The following is a 17,473-nucleotide window of genomic DNA, read 5'->3' on the forward strand; positions in this document are numbered from 1 at the left end:
GTGTGTGTGTGTGTGTGTGTGTGTGTGGTTTCTGAGAGCCCTGCCGCCACATCGTCTGCTGTCTGCAGCTCAGAGCCTCGACATCTGAAACATGCTGAGTTCACGTTCAGATAAGAGAAAGAAAAGGAAAAAACGAAATCCTTAAATCTGAGGACAACTAAGATGACTGCAGATTTTTACTTAATCAACTATTGAATTACTTACAGTCGTCCTCAAGTGTATTCATAGCCTCCCATTGAAGAAGGAAAAACAGCTGTCAGTGAAATAAGATGAAACTGACAAAAGTAATAATAAATAAAAATGTAATGAAACTTTTGCTTTTCACTTTACATTTTTCTTAAACAACTTTAGTTTTGTCCTCGTGGCCCAAACCTGAATCGAGATCCAGAAGTCAGTACATCTGCTCTATTTTCAGGATAAGCTGGAAATAGTCAGAAACATTTAAAATGACCAGATTGACTTGAAGTGTATTCTTCCATTGAAGCATCGTTCAGAAGACATTTAGCCGGATTTGTAGTCACAGCGGATTGTTGTTTACTAAGTAGCACTGTGATGGTGTGAAAAATGGCATAAGTGAAGTTAAATTGCTCCTCTGGGGAAAGAGGAGCTTTCTCAGGATCAAATCATTTCTGGACTGAAGGTTTCTAAGTGTAAGGAGCTCTGAAACACTTCATGGAAACTGGATCAGTTGTATCCAAGCAGCATCAGACAGACCAAAAGTGAGCAAATCATCAGAGGACGACCAAGTAGAAGCAGCACTTTGTCCTCCAGAGATGTGCCGTTTTCCACTGGTTTGCATCTTTGTGGAGAAGGATTCATGCTGCAGCAGGATAAAGAGCCCAAACACACCTCAGAACGTTGACTTGAAGACTAAAGAAGACCAAAGACAGCTGAATACAACCCAAGTGAACATCTACAGGGACAGATTCTTGACACAAAGTCATAAAATTTAGTTAATGATGTTTGGAGGATGTCACAGAATTTGTCTCACACTTTCTTCTGACAACATTTCAGCTTCTTGAGTTAATTTCTACTGACCGACCAAGAAGTTTTAAGAGAAATTTCAGGATTCGCAGCTGGAGGAAGATGAGACACGCTGTCCACACACCCCACTGGTCTCATATAGCGCTGAGAAGCTTTGTGTGCTGCCACCTGTCACCCCTGAACCCCCTAAAGAGGAGGAGAAAGGAGAGGAGGACAAAGGAAGGAAAGGAAGAGGAGCAGCAGATTCAGACTGTTTGTTTAGCTGCACAGCTGTTTGAGGACGGCCTGCTGGTGTGTCGACCCACGGAGGAGGAGGAGGAGGAGGAGGAGGAGGGAGGTGTTTGAGGATTAAAAGCTTCGAGAGCCTTTCATTCTCCATGAATTCCTTTGTCCTTGAGTGTTAATCTCTCCACAGAGGCAGGAGATGTCTCCCCCCACCTCCTCCCGCTGTCACATGACCTCCTCCTCTTTTCTTCTGCTCCTCTTTTAACCTCCATCATCTTCCTCTCAACACGACGCCTCCTCCTGAGTCTCTTCTGCATCCTGCTGCTGCTGCTTTTCCTCTCAGCCTTCCTCCTCTCATCTCCTTCTTTCTTCTCCTTCAGAGGACGTCTTTATTTTTGCGTCCTTGTCGGTGCGTTTCAGCGCTTGTTAGAAAGTTTGACTTCTTAAACTTCGCTGCTTTCTCTGTCTTATATATTTTAAAGCTCTTTGATTCGATCATCATGAACTCTTATTATTATTATTATTATTATTATTATTATTATTATTATTATTGCCCTTAATGTGCCCTAAAAAGGCCTGCTGAGTTTTTAATTCACACCAGCTTGAGCCTTCCTACGTTTTTTTAGACTTATTGAATCAGACTTGCAGTCAGATTTGTAAAACTAAGAAAAAATATCTTCATTTGTGTTTCCTCCTGCAGACCCTGGACTGTGCGTCCCAGCAGAGGGAGGCGGCGCCCTCCACAGGCCGAGCTGCAGCTCTGCAGGTGTGTTCACTGCCCGACCTGCTGAAACTCACTGGGACTGATTTATTTCTGCAAACTTCCAGCCTGATTACAATTCCATCCATTATCTATACACCGCTTAATCACCGATCCACCCTGCAGCCCCTGATTAGAATGAACAATTAAAATATTCTTTTGTCATCAAAGCTCACATCGTATATTGTATGACAATAAGTCATTGATTACAGTCAAACTAAATAAACACACAGGTTGTTACAAACCAGAAGAAAAGATTTGAGAAACAGGCTTTGGGTTGAATGACTAACATGTCTACCGCTACAGTCATCTTCCAAAAGATGAACAATATTAGTTCTAGTGAATTTTGAATCCATATTATTGGCTCATTATAAAGTAGATGATCATCTCCAAGGCCTCAACTAGACAATAATTGCTAAGAACATCCAAACCAATAGTAATCGTTTCTGTCCTCTCGTCATATCGCTGACATTTTCTTCACAGTCACTATAACCATTAATACTAAACACATATGATCAGTCAACTAGACATATGAAGCTGTGCTGCTTGTTTTTACATCATATCATATTAAATGAAATATTTTTTTGTGTTACAAATCATTGTTAGCTGCATCTGTACATCTGTGAGTCTGCTCATATACGGAGTTTAACTCGGTGGCAAAGAAGATGTTTACACATGATGCATGTTCACTGAAAACCACAACTCTGTTTGGATCCTTGATTACTGAAGTTGTGTGTTTTTTTTAGAGCATTTTTGTATTTTGTTTGTTAGTTGTCTGTTGTCTGCACAAAACCACATGTAACTGTTTTAGTGAGGATGTGTGAGGCCTGGAGCAACATCAAAATATGATAACAACCTATTAGCATCTACGACCATGTTTTTGTTACGTATCAACACTGATATATGTGCATCAGCTGTCGAATCAGTCTGGTCCTGTTGGTTTTTTCTAGTTGTCTGTGAAGGTTCTCAGTCATCCAGCTCATGGTTGTTTTCATAGATTAATCGTAGCAACTGGACTTGCTTGAGTTCCTTGAAGATGTTTCACCTCTCATCCAAGAGGCTTCATCAGCTCTGACTGACTAGTTGGGAGTTCCAGATACTTATATCCTAAAGGAGCCACTAACACCTGAGTTTCGGTTTTAATTGGGGGTTTGTTGCTCCTCCCTCTCGTTATGTGAGTCGTTAGTGCTCCCCCTGCCACAAAGGGGTTCGTTAGGGTTTCTATGGCGAGGTGTGAATGCAGTTTCATCTTCCTGGGGAGAGATCTTAGGACTGAGTTGTAAACAGGTGAGAGGTGATGCCTCAGACCTCCACCTCTGTTGATGGTCTTTCCAGTTTGACATAGATGGCTTCTTTCACTCCTCTCTCAAACCCTCCCCTCTTTTTTCTAGTTCTTACTGTGTTACGTTCCCATAAAGTCAAACTCCCACCTTCTCCCTGCACTGAAACCTAACCTTGAACCTTGACAAACTGGAGTTGAACCGTCATCCTGCAGACTGAAATAACTGGATGTTTGTTGTCATGATTCTGATCAGTAACTGACTCCCTCTGATCTGTTCTGATCCGTGTTCAGCTGTGTGACGAGCAGCAGCAGCTCTCGGCGCTCGGTGTTTTCACTCTGCACATCTGTCGACCCGACACGGAAAAGGACTTTGGTGAGAAAAAAAACAACTCTACACATCACTTCACTGTGCAGCAGTAGAACTAATCTGGGAGTGGAACTAGTAGCTTGAAGAGTGTAAGAATCACACACTGAGCTTCTGATTTAAGAAAAGCTTCCATCACTGCTGGTTGTAACATTTCAGGGCAGCGGGAACCTTGATGGGTTTTTAAAAACGTTCAAAGATGGCTTATTATTTTAAAAACAATAATTCAGAACATATTTTTCAATAACATTTAGCTCTGTTATTGAGCACCGCTGTTAAAAAAAAGAATGCTTTGTGTCTGAAAAGCAATAACACATATTTTTACCAACGCATGTGTAGGCTTTGCAGTGACGGGTCACGTGGACGGAGCAGGAAAAAGTCACGTCTACGTCAGCGAAGTCGACCCGCTGGGACTGTCGGCCAGACACGGTAAAACATCTAAGTCCTTCAGAGAGACCACAGCAATGTTTCAGGGGGATGGATGAGTTTGTAATTCATCTTCTATTCCAGCAGAGGGCATTGACGGCTTAACCCTTTATAGGACACTCCTTGAAATACCTGGAAAATGAAAATGTCAACCTTACGGTGTTATTGAAGGATAATTGAAGATAGTTTTACTTTTGTGACTTAAAAAAATAAAATAAAATGTTGCATATCAAGATTAATAAAGTGGAGTTCAATGCAAACCACTAACAAAGCGTTTATAAAGTTCCTGGAACATTTGTTTAATGACATTTTTTGTAAGCTAGTGATATTGGTACGAATATAAAAACTAAATCAAGGTGCACATGGTTCTTCATCCTCAAGGAGAGGCACAGGGCGGACATATTGAACGTCCAAGGAAGTGACCAAATATGGTCACTTGGCCCATAAAGAGTTAACCTGCAGACAAAGAAAGAACAAACTGCTTCTGTTGTGGCTTCATCACAGAATAAAACGTAATACTTATTGAAAGTGATGGAGTGTGTGACAGATGAATTCTTCAAGCACATTTCTTACCTATGACGATGATTTGTCTGTTTCCCATCAGGCCTCAGGGCCGGAGACGAGGTCCTGGCTGTGAACGGAGCCGCTGTCTCAGGACTGGACCTGGACCTCATGCAGAGTCTCTTCACCCACCAGAAGCTCCAGCTGCTGCTCAGGAGAGACGAGTCGCCCGACACCGAGGAGCCCGCCGGCGTCTGGCCCGACCCCACCGACCCCTGCTTCCCACCGCCGACCTCTGCCAACCTCCAGACCTGGACCGCAGGTACGACAGGCAAAATCTGTTTTCCAGTCACTTCATGCTGTGTTTGACAGATTTCTCTCATTAAATCAACCTGAGACATGTTTTCTGTCTGCTTTAAAACTCGTGATAATCATGACATTCATTTTCTGGCCAGCGTAGGACATTAAAAATGGGTTTTGAACTACAGACTGCAGACATAAATACACCAAAGAGAGCCACAATTTAAAAAAAATCTCATACATGTATGTTAGACTACACCTTCACACTAACTGAATCTACCAGTCGAGGAAATCTGAAGCTTTTAACTAAAATGTTTTCATTCTGAAGGCAGATCGATGCTCAGTCAGATACACTTTAATCAGCAGCACAGAGGCCCCAGAGGAATTCTGGGAAAACTGCCCACAGAAGGTTCAGGCTATGTTTTTGTTTAGGACTTCTTCACTGTGAGGTTAATGCAGCTGTCTGTGTTTATTTAGAGGTGAATTTGTTACTTGTAACGGCTGAAATGGGACCAGAGTAAAGTCACAGGTCCTGAAATACACAATGAAAACAACTCTAAGAATTGAACTAGGGATGTCTGATATTGGCTTTTTTGCCAATATCCAATATTGTCCAACTCTCAATTTCCGTTACGATATATGTTTGTTACTGCAGCCACACTTGTTTACAGGCTTCATGATGCACTTTGATGTCGTCATTACTTGTGCACCGGTAAATGGCAGCGAAATCAAGGCATTATTTTATCAGTTTTCATTACAGGACGAAAAATAAAACGCTAACAATATTGACATATATTACATTTTTATGCCAATAGTGGGCATAAAAATCCCTAAATTGAACAGAAAAAGAACTCCAGTGAGACCTTTGTTTTGTTTCTTACATAGATCCATCATTCATCAGTGATCCAGATGGAAACCTCACTCCCGTTTTTGACGACACTTTGACGACGACGCCGTCTGAGGACGCTGAGGCTCCGGGACAGGTGAGGTCTCATCAGGTTTACACTCAACGACAAGTGAACGAAAATCGCATCTGTTTTTAAATTTCCATCTTTTGTATCCCTTCTCTTTTCTTTTCCTGATTATTTATACAATAAAATGGTAATCTGGGCTAATCAGCCAACCCCATCACAGAAAGCTTTTAATTTATTCACAGACTGACATGTTGCGGCTCCATGTGGCTCTACTCTGCCACACGATGTAACTCTGAAGGATCTGATTTAAATTTCTCTCATTGCTCACATTTTCTTTGTCACTTGGCGCTGCCTCTCATTACTGACGCTGAAGATGCTCTGACTTTCATCTCACCGTGACTTTCAGACTCTTCTGTACAAGAGCTACCTCAGAACCCCTCATCAGGTCCTCCACAGCTTTCTGACGCTGCGTTTAGTTCGAGTTGTGTCTGACTGCGATTGGTCGACTGTGTGGAAGAGGGGAAGTTTGCAGAGTTGGGATTAATCTGTTAAGTTTTGTTTTTTCATGTGATATCATTGCAGTATTGTGGGTCAACTGTAGTGGATAACAACTAATGCTGCGTCTTTTGAGTTGTTCACTTTCTCTGTAATGTACGACAACTTCACGACACTGACCAGTATGAGTAAAGAGACTGGTGGTGGTAATAGGACGGTCACTGTGTATATTGTGAGGGAGCACATGACGCTGTAGTATCAGACACTGTGTAGACACTCTAGTTGTACAAGGTCAGCCCCTGGGTCAGCGCTCTCTGACTGGTCGAGAACTGATGTGTCGTCAGTCATGTGACGCAGCAACAATTTAAGTCTCTTGTCAGACAGAGATATCCTGTGTTTTGACAGCTACCTTGATCCTGTAATTCCTCCTCGTGGCCACAGTATCCTCTGTCCAGCAAAAGGTCCGCTTTAAACACGATGCGAAACCAAGCATTTTGCAAAGCAGAAGCCTCTGGGTCTGAACATTTGAGCCAACGTTCACGTGCCAAAAGCCGTAGTTCCTTGACAGGCCACTAGAGGCCGATTCCAAAAGTGAGTCAGTCCCCATCGACCCTCATGTTAGACTGTACAACTTTACAGCAGAAAGAACCATGTTTACAGCCTGGTGCAAAAACAGTTTTGGTCTCTATCGCTAATGTCTCCGTTTGTGACAAACAGGGGGTCGGATTTTTTATATAAGTTGGACATTAATATTTTTTGAGACTTAAAGTTATGCATAGTTATGGGGGTGGTGCTTTGAGTGAAAGGTGGGTGGATAGTTCATGGCCCAGAGACTCTGCTCCACTCACAGTACACCTCTTTGCTCATTGTCAGATAACTCCATCCTCACAAACCTTCAGAAAAACCACTTTTCCATCGTCTACCTGAAACAATATCAATCAAACTTAAATTATCTCTATTTTTGTCGTGTCAAATCCACTCAACTGCAGTTTGATTGATATTATCTCAAGCAAACAACAAAAAAATAAGTTTTCTGAAAATCTACAAAAATGGAGTTATCTGTTTTTGCAAATGAACTCGTCATATACAGTCCATGGTATTTTGTCATTTAGACCCTTCTACCAGTCGCCTCGTGCATCATTGAGGTGGATCAGAAAAGTGCATCGGCTATTAGCAGCTTGTTATCATCAGGATATGAGAAACCTAGAAGTCTAATTTCAGCAGGTCCCGTAGGAGGAACCTGTTACTGTCTGTCCTTCACTAAACCTCCTCAAACTTACCTGCAGAAATCCTTTCCCACAATCCTCTTGTCCCTCCTAAACCTCCAACTCTCTGTCTGTCACATGACCCGCGGTCAGCCTGATAATCTGGGCTTACGCCGTCAGGAGTGTGTGGAGTGTTTGTAAAGTCAGAGCAGTGGGATTAATGGCGTCTACTGGTACAAACACAGAGAACTTGTAGATGTTGTTCGTGACCTCCTCCACCTCCTCGTCTGGTGGCGGCACTAACGACTCCCGAAGGCGACCCCTGACCCCCAACCAGACATTTACGTCGTCCCGCTCCTTCGCCATGGGAGCTCTGTGCTGGGTGCTGCCGCCGGAGGAGGACTGGGAGACACTGGAGGAAGAGGATGAGGAAGAGGGAGGGGAGGTGTTTCCCGGGCTGATGGAGCGGCTGGCGGGGCTGCTGGACGAGGCCGCCTGCTGCCTGGGCTACCACCGGCCCGCCGACAGCCTCGTCCTGCTGGTAAACAGAGGGCTGCTAGATGTTGTTACTGTTTGTCTGGTGGTCTGTTGTAGAGCTGCAGCAAGTAGTTGAGCTAAATAATAGTTTTTATTTAATGTCATACTGCGCCTCCCACGCCATCATGTCAGAAGGAGCTAGTTCAGGTCACTCAGGCGTCTAATTAGGATCCTCCTGGACGCCTTCCTTCGGAGGTTTTCTCAGCATGTTCAGCAGGTGTAAGATCCCGAGGTCGACCCAGAACACGCTGAAGAGATTACACACCCCATGTGGTGTGGGAACACCTGAGGATGCTGCAGGTGGAGCTGGAAAACTGGGGGACATCTGGACTAACATGCTGCTATACCGACACAAGTCCGGATGAGCAGCAGAGAACAGATGGATGAGCATAAGATCACAACAGTGAGAAGTCCCCTACTGGTGGACAGAATGTCACGGTAACCAGTGAAATCTGATCATTCCCAGCAGAAAAACCAGCCAGTGGGGGAAAAATGACTTAATCTGATGTTAGAACTCGTAAATGGGCTCAGATTTCAGTCTGTAGCTTTTTATAAGCAACAAACAGATGTTTAAAGCCGGACTATGGACAGTCACAGTGGACTGAAGATACCACTGAGGTAGATCACGACCAGAAACAGTGAAACAGTCTAATAGATGAGTGCATTGGGTTCTCAACTGTTTATCTTAAACGAGGGAAAACATGAATTTATTCATGTAAAAATAAGTTATCTAACTTTCTTGAATTTCCTTTAATGCACATGACTAAACACATTTAGTTATGTAATTCTCCTTCCATCTAAATGCTGTAGATCAAGGAAAGATCACCAGTCTGATAATCAATAAATCATTCTTTAATTTGCTGGTTCCTGCTGCTTAAATGGAATAATTTGATTTCACATGATAATGAATTGGATATTTTGAACAGTTGGTTCGACAAAACAAGATGTTTGTCAGATGTTTTATCGACCAAATCACTAATCGATTTATCAAAACTTAGTTGCATCCGCTGTTTGTTGTACCAGATGTGATCTCTGCTTTAACCCTTTATGGGTGTGTCTACCTGCATGTTAGTACGCTGGTTTTGATCAGATCTTCCTGTGTGCTGTAAACAGTGTCCAGGTTTCTTCCATCACGTATGTCCCTGCAGCCTCTAAAATGCTCATATGTGCTCCTGGTTCTTCTCCTTTTTGAACAGTTCCCTCTGTGAGGACCCGTTCCTTTGCTCTGTGCTGCCCAGAATTAGAAACTCTATTTCCAAGTTAATTTCCCACGTGTGTCTGGTCTGAGGGGGAATGCAGAGTTTCAGGAGGTTCAGTGAATCAGAATCAGATCTTGAGGATCTCAGCCGTCCTGGAAGTTAAGGTGTCGCCTGTTATTAAAAGCTCTGCGTCTGCAGGCCGAACAGAGCCCAGCTCTGAATTTATCAGGCTGTCGGCAGTTTATTAGAGGCTGGCAGCACAGATTATGATGATGAATGAGGCGGCGGGTTTTTTAACACCTCCTCGTCCTTCAGGGTGGAAGCTGCAGTGAAGCTGCTCTCAGACCAGTTCAGTGTTTAAATCCGTCAGCCATGGAGAGTTGTAGCGTGTGTTGTAGCTCCAGGTGTCAGCAGGTCATGTTTCTCTCTGATCTCTCACTCAGCAGCCAACTTTCACCTCCCAGATGTCCAGAAGAAACATTGAACTCCTGACTGCGGCCTGGAGCTCAGATGGTTCTTATTCTACTGATTCATGATCAAAGTAGAAGATTTATCTTCCTACTTGTGCGTTCACAGTGTTTGTAGAGTCACTAGACCAAAGGTTCTGTGTGGTGTTACTGCCGATGACACAGCAGGAGACAAGCTGGCAGCTGGCTGTCCTCGGTTTCTACCAGCAGAGAGTAAAACTGCAGAAACGCTTGTGTTGATATCAAGTTAAAACTGAGTTAATGTGGAATTTAGCATAATTGGCTGTTTTCATGGTCAAAACTGCTGAAACTCATGAATTGATACAGAACAGATGTGACGTCTCAGAATTCAGGCACTCGTTTGAAATCATTTGACCCAAATTAATTTAATGTTGACTTGTCACGCTTACGTCTGGCTCGACTGTTGAAACAGAAACATGTTTAAGTGTGTATGTGGTTTTCAGACTGTCCTGACCTTTAGCTTTGAACCTAATGCCAAAATTAGCATGCTAATAAGCTAGCAGCAGCATGTTAGCCTGCTAGCCTATCCTAACACAGTGGTACGCTATCATTGGCGTTAAATTCTTGTGAATTTGTTCTTTTGAAAAACTTTTATTGTCTCCACACATCCCTCTGCTTCACGTTCACGTCACACTCTGTGACCTTTGACCTTTTGGTTTTGTTCTGAACAGTCAAAGTAAATCAGTCGTCTGAGCCTCAGTTCCTCCGTGTTTTCCTCCTCAGAACATGGACCAGGTCTACTCGCTGTACCAAACCTTCCCAGAAAGCCGAGCGGCGGACGCTGACGTCCCCAAAAACCCATACAGCAGAGAGGTCGGCCTGCAGCCGGCGAGCCCCGCCCACCTGAGTGTGTGTCAGCGTCTGCGTAAAGTCATCCAGGAGCTGGTCGACACCGAGAAGTCCTACGTCAAGGTCAGAACACTGCAGTAACTCTTCTGTAGCAGTGATACCGCTAACACTGCTGCTACTGCTAACACTGCTGCTACCGCTAACACTGCTGCTACCGCTAACACCACTGTTACAGTTAATCAGCAGCAACTGTTTTAATGAGCATTCAAGTCTTTTATAAAGAAAAATTTAAAACATGTGCTAGTTTGAATTTCTCAAATATAAGATGTAAAATAAAAATCTAACTGACTAATGATAAATAACATTCATTATGCTTCGACACAGTCCGTTGTGATTTTCCACAAATAAATCATTTCTAGGTCAGATTTAAATCATTTAAAATGTCTTAAATAAATATGAGCGTTTAAAATTAGAAGTAAAAGGAAATGAAAGAAATATTATATCAATATATTGTGCTATTACAGCTCTTTAGTGTGTTTTAATGAGTTTGTTTATAACTTCAAACTTGATGCTGAAAACACAACATTAATGACATTAATCATATATAATTCAAATACTTAATTCATTGAAATTGAGTTTAGTCTGACAGTTTAAAAAAAAGAATAAAATATAAAAATATAAATCTGTAGAAACAGGTACAAACATTTTATTTTAGATTTTTTATTTTCCTTTTATTGTTTTTGTGTGTCAGTAATTTGTTGCAGCTGCAGTTCAGTTTCTCTTCATGTCTAACATGTGCTTGTTGTTCCATACAGAGCACTGGAGTGAGTAAAGTTCTGTCTTATGTTCCTGTTGTCATGTTGCTGTTTAATGTGTTCATGAATGTTCTTCTTGTGTCTTTCAGGATCTGGTGTGTCTGTTCAACATCTATCTGACGCCGCTGCAGAAGGAGACGTTCCTCAGTAAAGACGAGGTACAAAAGGAAAAAGAAAAGGAGGTGAAACTTTGTGTAGACTTCAGGTCGTGTTGGTTTGTTTAACCGCAGCGTCTCTCCCTCAGATGGAGGCGTTGTTCGGCAGCCTGCCAGAGATGCTGGACTTTCAGAGGGTTTTTCTCCAGACGTTGGAGGAAAGAATCGCTGCCTGTCCGAACTTCAGCAGCCTGGAAACACTCGAACAGTTCAAGGTAAAGATCCGTCTGCTGGCTCACACGTTTTATTGATCATCAGTTGGTCTAATACGCCTCTTTCTTTCAGATTTGTTTTTTACCTTTTTTTTTGTATTATCATTTCCTTTTTTTTCCTGTTTTATTTTTCTGATTTAACTACTTTTTCATTTATTTATTTGTTATTTTTATTTCATTTTGTTTGAATGTATGTACTTTTTCCTGTCTTATTGCCTACTTAATTTAGTTTTTCTGTTTTTCCGATTTATTTTAGTATTTTGTTTATTATTTGTACTTGTTTTTTAGCAGTTTTTTTTTGTATGTCCTTCCTTCTTTTAAATGTTTTAATATTTTGGCTGTTGTTGAAATTGTAAGCTGCTTTACCAAAAGGATTCTTTTTTTTTTTGATTTACTATTTTACATAAATTTTGCCTTTTATTATTATTTGAATTATTTCTTCTTTTATATTTATGTTAATTGTTGTAATTTCCTTTATTTTCTTATTTTCACTGTGCATTTGCAGTACATGTTCGTGTGTTGTTTTAATGTTGTACAAGTATTGTGTAGAGAACTGTTTCACACATTGTCTCTGTTTTTTTGCGTTCAGAAACTGCTCTTCTCTTTGGGCGGATCTTTCCTTTACTACGCCGACCACTTCAAACTCTACAGCGGCTTCTGTGCCAATCACATCAAAGTCCAGAAGGTTCTGGAGAGAGGTGAGGACCGAAGAGCAAAACATTTATTTAAACGCGTTTTACAAATTTAGACTGTAAACAAAACAACCTGAAATTCATTTAATATTATTGAAATGTAACAAATCAGAATATTTGGCAGAATCTGTGAAGGGGAAAAAAAATCCTTTAACCGTCGTCTCTGATTCAGCCAAAACAGACGGAGCCTTCAAGCAGTTCCTGGAGGCGAGGAATCCCACCAATCAGCACTCGTCTTCTCTGGAGTCGTACCTGATCAAACCTGTTCAGAGGGTCCTCAAGTATCCACTGCTGCTCCGGGAGCTGGTGTCCCTGACCGACCCCGAGAGTCCTGAACACACACACCTGACAGGTAACACACACATCAACAAGTTTAACACACACACACACACACACACGCACACACACCTGACAGGTTTACAGTTGCTGTAATGAATTCAGCAGCCTGCAGAGGCCACAGAGGCACTCTGTTTTGTGTACAAACACATTTTTCACCACCTGCGCTTCCTCTGGTGTCCACTCAGAGGCGCTGCGAGCGATGGAGAAGGTGGCGAGTCACATCAACGAGATGCAGAAGATCTACGAGGACTACGGCTGCGTGTTCGACCAGCTGGCTGCGGACCAGAGTGGAGCTGACAAACAGGTCTGAACACAAATACGCTGAGTCATCACACTGAACCGTCCGCTGTGGAGAGTCGACTGAAGGGTTTTATTCTTCCTCCCTCAGGTGACCGAGATCTCGATGGGAGAGTTTCTGGTCCATTCGTCAGTGGTCTGGTTGAACCCTCTGCCCTGTTTGGGTCGACTGAGGAAAGAGCCGGAGCTCACGCTGTTTGGTGGGTCCACGCTGTGTTTGCTTTACGGCGTGTTTGAAGAAAAATCATTTTCAAATTGATTTGAGGTTGTGTTGAAGTAACTCAGCAGCCGTTGTGTCCACAGTGTTCAAACGGGCCGTCATCCTGGTTTATCGTGAGAACAGCAAACTGAAGAAGAGGATGGTGAGTCCAGTTCGACACCTGATCCTGTCGTGGCTTAACCTGAAACACAGTCTAGTCTAGTCTGCATGGACATTCTGTTGGGTTGCTTGTTTTAGAATTTAACTACGGATCACAATTATATGGAAGCCCATTTGGGCCAATGTAAGAAAAAAATGAAAAAAATCCTGATTAAAAATGATATTCATGGTGAGTCCAAAAATTTAAGATGAGAAGTCAAAAATAAGAAATTAAAGTTGAATTTCTAAAAATAACTAAAATTTTCTGACGCAAAAATATGAGCTATAGTCTACATGTTTTGTTAAAAAGTAAAAAATAAAGACACATACTTAAAAAAAAATATGAGTCAAAGTTTAAACAGTAGATCAGTAAATAATATAAGACATGACATCACGTTGACTTATGTTTGAATCAATGAGTTAAAAATATAATATATAGTCAGAAATGCTATAATAGCAGGCAGACACCTTGCATGGCAGCTCTGTCACCATTAGTGTATGAATGTGTGTGAATGGGTGAATGAGAAACACATTGTAAAGCGCTTTGAGTGCCGCTACGGTGGAAAAGCTCTATATAAGTGCAGACCATTTACCATTTGAAAATATTAGGCATTAAGACATATTTTTTTTAGATAAAAGGTTTCGGACTTTACATGCTTTTTTAAATTCTTTATTGTTATCTGTATTTAGCAGAAATGGGCTTCATGACATTTTCATGCTGCTTCTGATCAGTTTCCAGATCATGCATCAGTTTTTAGATCGATTTCTGTCCTTTCAAGCCACCGCTGTATTTTTCTTTTCTTTCAAGCTTACACAGATTTTCAACCTCTAAACAACCCACACGAGTGTTGTTGTCTACGTTTAAACAACAGAACAAAAACATTGAATTAACATTACATAATAGTTCTGTGGTTAAAACTTGACAAACCACCAGCAGAGCTTTTCTGAACATCTGAACAGAACAGCTTCACCTCTACAGCGTGTCTGTGTTTAGATCTGACTCAGTGTGTTTTCTGTCCGACAGACACCTTCCCGCTCAGCTGATCTGGACCCCTTCAGGTTCCGCTGGTTAATCCCAGTTTCAGCGGTTCAAGTCAGACCGGCCAACATCACAGGTCAGTGATCATAAGAAGGTTTGTTTCTGTAGCTGTAGTGAGGATGTTGCTGGTCCAGGTGTGTTTCTGGTGAGTGTTGGTGCAGCAGAGCTCCAGCAGGAGGCGCTCTGACGGTCTGAGCTGACGGTTCTGTGTTTGCAGGCTCAGAGGATCCCTGTGTGTGGGAGCTGGTCCACAGCAAGTCAGAGGTGGAGGGACGACCGGAGACGGTGTTCCAGCTCTGCAGCAGGTACGAACCAAAGAAGAAAGTTCTGCAGTGTTTTAACCACAACTTAAACTAGAAAGGCCTCAGTAGAGGGACGTGGCTGCCCAGTGTCTGCATGTTTACCTGATCCTGTGTTTTACTGAGCGTCTACTTCAGGATGAACTTGTCTTGATTTTGCCTTAAAATGATCCATAATGTGACAAGAGCTTCGTCTGTCATGCAGCACAGATATTTTACATGGAGGGGAAGGGTTTTGGTGTAACTACGGCTAAGCAAGATTTATGACCTTGAGTTTGACCTTGACCTGTCGTCCAAGGTCAAATGTCACATCTCCGATATGGGTTCCTCTGATTGTAATAACAAACTACGTGTTTGTGTTACACCTTTTCCAAGTTGTAATGGATTGAAAATTTGTGGTGATTTAAGACCTTCAGTGAGACCTTGACCTTTGTCTCAAGGTCATATGTTACATCATCAGTTTATAGGCCTCAGACATCTTCCTAAGTTAGTTTACTAAACGTATGTTTTTTTGTGCATTTCCAGACAGACAGAGCTGTTTTGGTAAATGCGACCTTTGACCTCTGTAGCAGTCACCAATGCATGTATTGACCCCAAAATCTAATCACTCTGAGAAAGGACCATACTGAGGTCATATGTGAAGTTTTAGGTTCAAACTCCTCTCCTGTGAAGCTCTGGACTGTTAACGGACAAACAAAAAAAACACGCTCTATAGTTACCCATCGATGGGCAACTATAATGAAGACTCAGACCGTAATGCTTTAGTTTCAGCTCTGACTCGTTGTCCTCTCTGTGTTCCAGCGGTCTGGAGACGAAGGCCAGCGTGCTGCGAGCTCTGCGCTGCCTCCTCAGAGACCGACCGTCTGTCGGCTCCCTCAGGAGGAACAAGCTGTTGACGGCCGAGAGGAGCGGCTCCTGGAGGAGGAGGCAGCAGCGCTCTCGCTCCGACACCCAGAGGACGACTCCTCATCAGCCGGAGGAGAGCTGCAGACCGGACGGCGTCCTGGGAGACACCTGCTCGGAGCCTCTGCTGCCCAGCCACGCTGCCGCCGCTGCAGGCAAGAGGACCAGGCTGTGCTCCCTGACCAGCGAGCTGGAGGCTCAGCTGCAGAGACTCAACTTCACCGAGGAGGAGGCGGAGAGAGGAACGACGTCTCGGAGCGACGAGGAGACGAGACGGAGCTCCAGTCTGCGCCGGACTGCTGGAGGAGAACTGCCGGACTTCAGCAACCTGCTGGAGAGAGACTTCAGCGTTCAGAGCATGACCTCCATGATTAACGAAGACTGCTTCTACGACACCATGCTGGGGATGCAGAAGGCTGCCGTCCCCAAGCTGCAGGGCTGAAGCTAACATGCTAACAGGGAGGAGACTTACCTTAGTGGTACTCAAAGCGCTTTGCAAAGTTTTCTCATTCACCCATTCACACACATTCAAACACCTTCCTTGCAAGGTGTCTGCCTGCCACTGGGAGCAACTTTGGGTTCAGTGTCTTGCCCAAGGACACTTCAACATGTGGGGTCGAACCGCCAACCTTGCAATAAGTGGACAACCCGCTCTACCACCTGAGCCACGGCGATTACACTAAACTCTAATCATGATACTGGAAACTTAGGTTAGGGCGTTTTTTATTTGATCACCAGAAGGTTCCCAGACCTGCACATGTGGATCATCACACGGAAGGATTCTCACAAACTAACTAACTATCCACTGAAAATTCATCTCTTCAAGATCGCTGACAAACATCTCATTAACGGAACGCAGAATAGCGAGACCTCCAGCAGCCATCTTGGCTGTGAGTCTGATAAAGTTGGAGAAGGCCCACGTCTGGGAACAACACCCCCAACAAAGCAACAGGAAGTCTGAACAGCAGGTTTGGAGGCTGTGTGACATCCAGATGTTTCCAGATGAGGAACTCCAACCAGCTGTGACAGTGGATCGGGTTTGTTGATCTCGTCAACTCCTGAGTGAACGTTGACCAACTCACAACTCAGCAATCAGAACATCAGAGCAAACGGAGGCCAAGAGTTAAGAACAGAATGAACCACATGAGCTACAGCAGAGGATCAGAGCCACGGTGAGGGGAACCACATCCACAGAATCATGTCAAACGGTCTGAATCTTACAAGATTAGAAACATGTTTTGGGGGTAAAGTAATAGCATAGGAAGAAAACACATTTTACAAGAACATAACTTTAACATAATGACAAGTCAGTTCTGTCTCTGACATTCTCATAATGTTGAGGCTGTGTTCTCCAGATATTTATGTCTTAAACTAACTAAATTGTGACTTCATTCTTGTAAATATCACCTCTAGTTTTTAAACTTTTTTTAAAAAATCCTATTATTTTGTTTATTTCTGAGGCGTTTTCTCCTAAAAAATCTTCCATCATATTATACTTATTTACTCAGTATTTAGTAAATTAATTACCTGTGTTTTTGAAATGACACCTTCATCACATCAAAGTGTGATGTAACTGTTATTTTCACGATAGAAAAACTTTATCTTGTAAAATATGAACATGTTTGTTCTACTTAAAGTGACACTTTAGTCCAGGAATTACTTAAAAATATCACTGTTCTTGTCAAATTTGGACTTTATTCTGGAAAATATCTACTTTTTCTCTCATTAAATGTTTAAATTCTGTGTCCTCTGAAAGTACAACTTTATTCTAAAGACAACACAACTTATTCCTTTAAGATTTTCTAATTACTTCCCCTCACCGTGTCCCTGATGCTGAAGTAATCACACATCTTAGCTCCATAAAGGACAAACGCAACGTTACTACAAACCTCAGA

General features: G+C 42.7%; 1 protein-coding gene across 1 annotated transcript in view; it reads left to right on the forward strand.

The window, feature by feature from the left end:
* tiam2b (TIAM Rac1 associated GEF 2b) overlaps nt 1-16,093 on the forward strand; it is a 71,872-nt gene extending 55,779 nt beyond the window's left edge. Inside the window, exons 9-24 of the mRNA XM_008291314.1 lie at nt 1,910-1,975; nt 3,543-3,624; nt 3,955-4,044; nt 4,646-4,864; nt 5,728-5,825; nt 10,404-10,592; nt 11,374-11,442; nt 11,529-11,654; nt 12,241-12,349; nt 12,516-12,695; nt 12,868-12,986; nt 13,071-13,179; nt 13,283-13,341; nt 14,362-14,452; nt 14,594-14,681; nt 15,477-16,093. Coding sequence (XP_008289536.1) covers nt 1,910-1,975; nt 3,543-3,624; nt 3,955-4,044; nt 4,646-4,864; nt 5,728-5,825; nt 10,404-10,592; nt 11,374-11,442; nt 11,529-11,654; nt 12,241-12,349; nt 12,516-12,695; nt 12,868-12,986; nt 13,071-13,179; nt 13,283-13,341; nt 14,362-14,452; nt 14,594-14,681; nt 15,477-16,020 — 2,238 coding nt within the window. The 3' untranslated portion in view covers nt 16,021-16,093. The remainder of the gene's footprint in view (nt 1-1,909; nt 1,976-3,542; nt 3,625-3,954; nt 4,045-4,645; nt 4,865-5,727; nt 5,826-10,403; nt 10,593-11,373; nt 11,443-11,528; nt 11,655-12,240; nt 12,350-12,515; nt 12,696-12,867; nt 12,987-13,070; nt 13,180-13,282; nt 13,342-14,361; nt 14,453-14,593; nt 14,682-15,476) is intronic.
* Nucleotides 16,094-17,473: the final 1,380 nt, after the last annotated feature.

The sequence above is a fragment of the Stegastes partitus genome, unplaced genomic scaffold, assembly GCF_000690725.1.
Source record: "Stegastes partitus isolate 25-593 unplaced genomic scaffold, Stegastes_partitus-1.0.2 Scaffold734, whole genome shotgun sequence".
Lineage (NCBI taxonomy): Eukaryota > Metazoa > Chordata > Actinopteri > Pomacentridae > Stegastes > Stegastes partitus.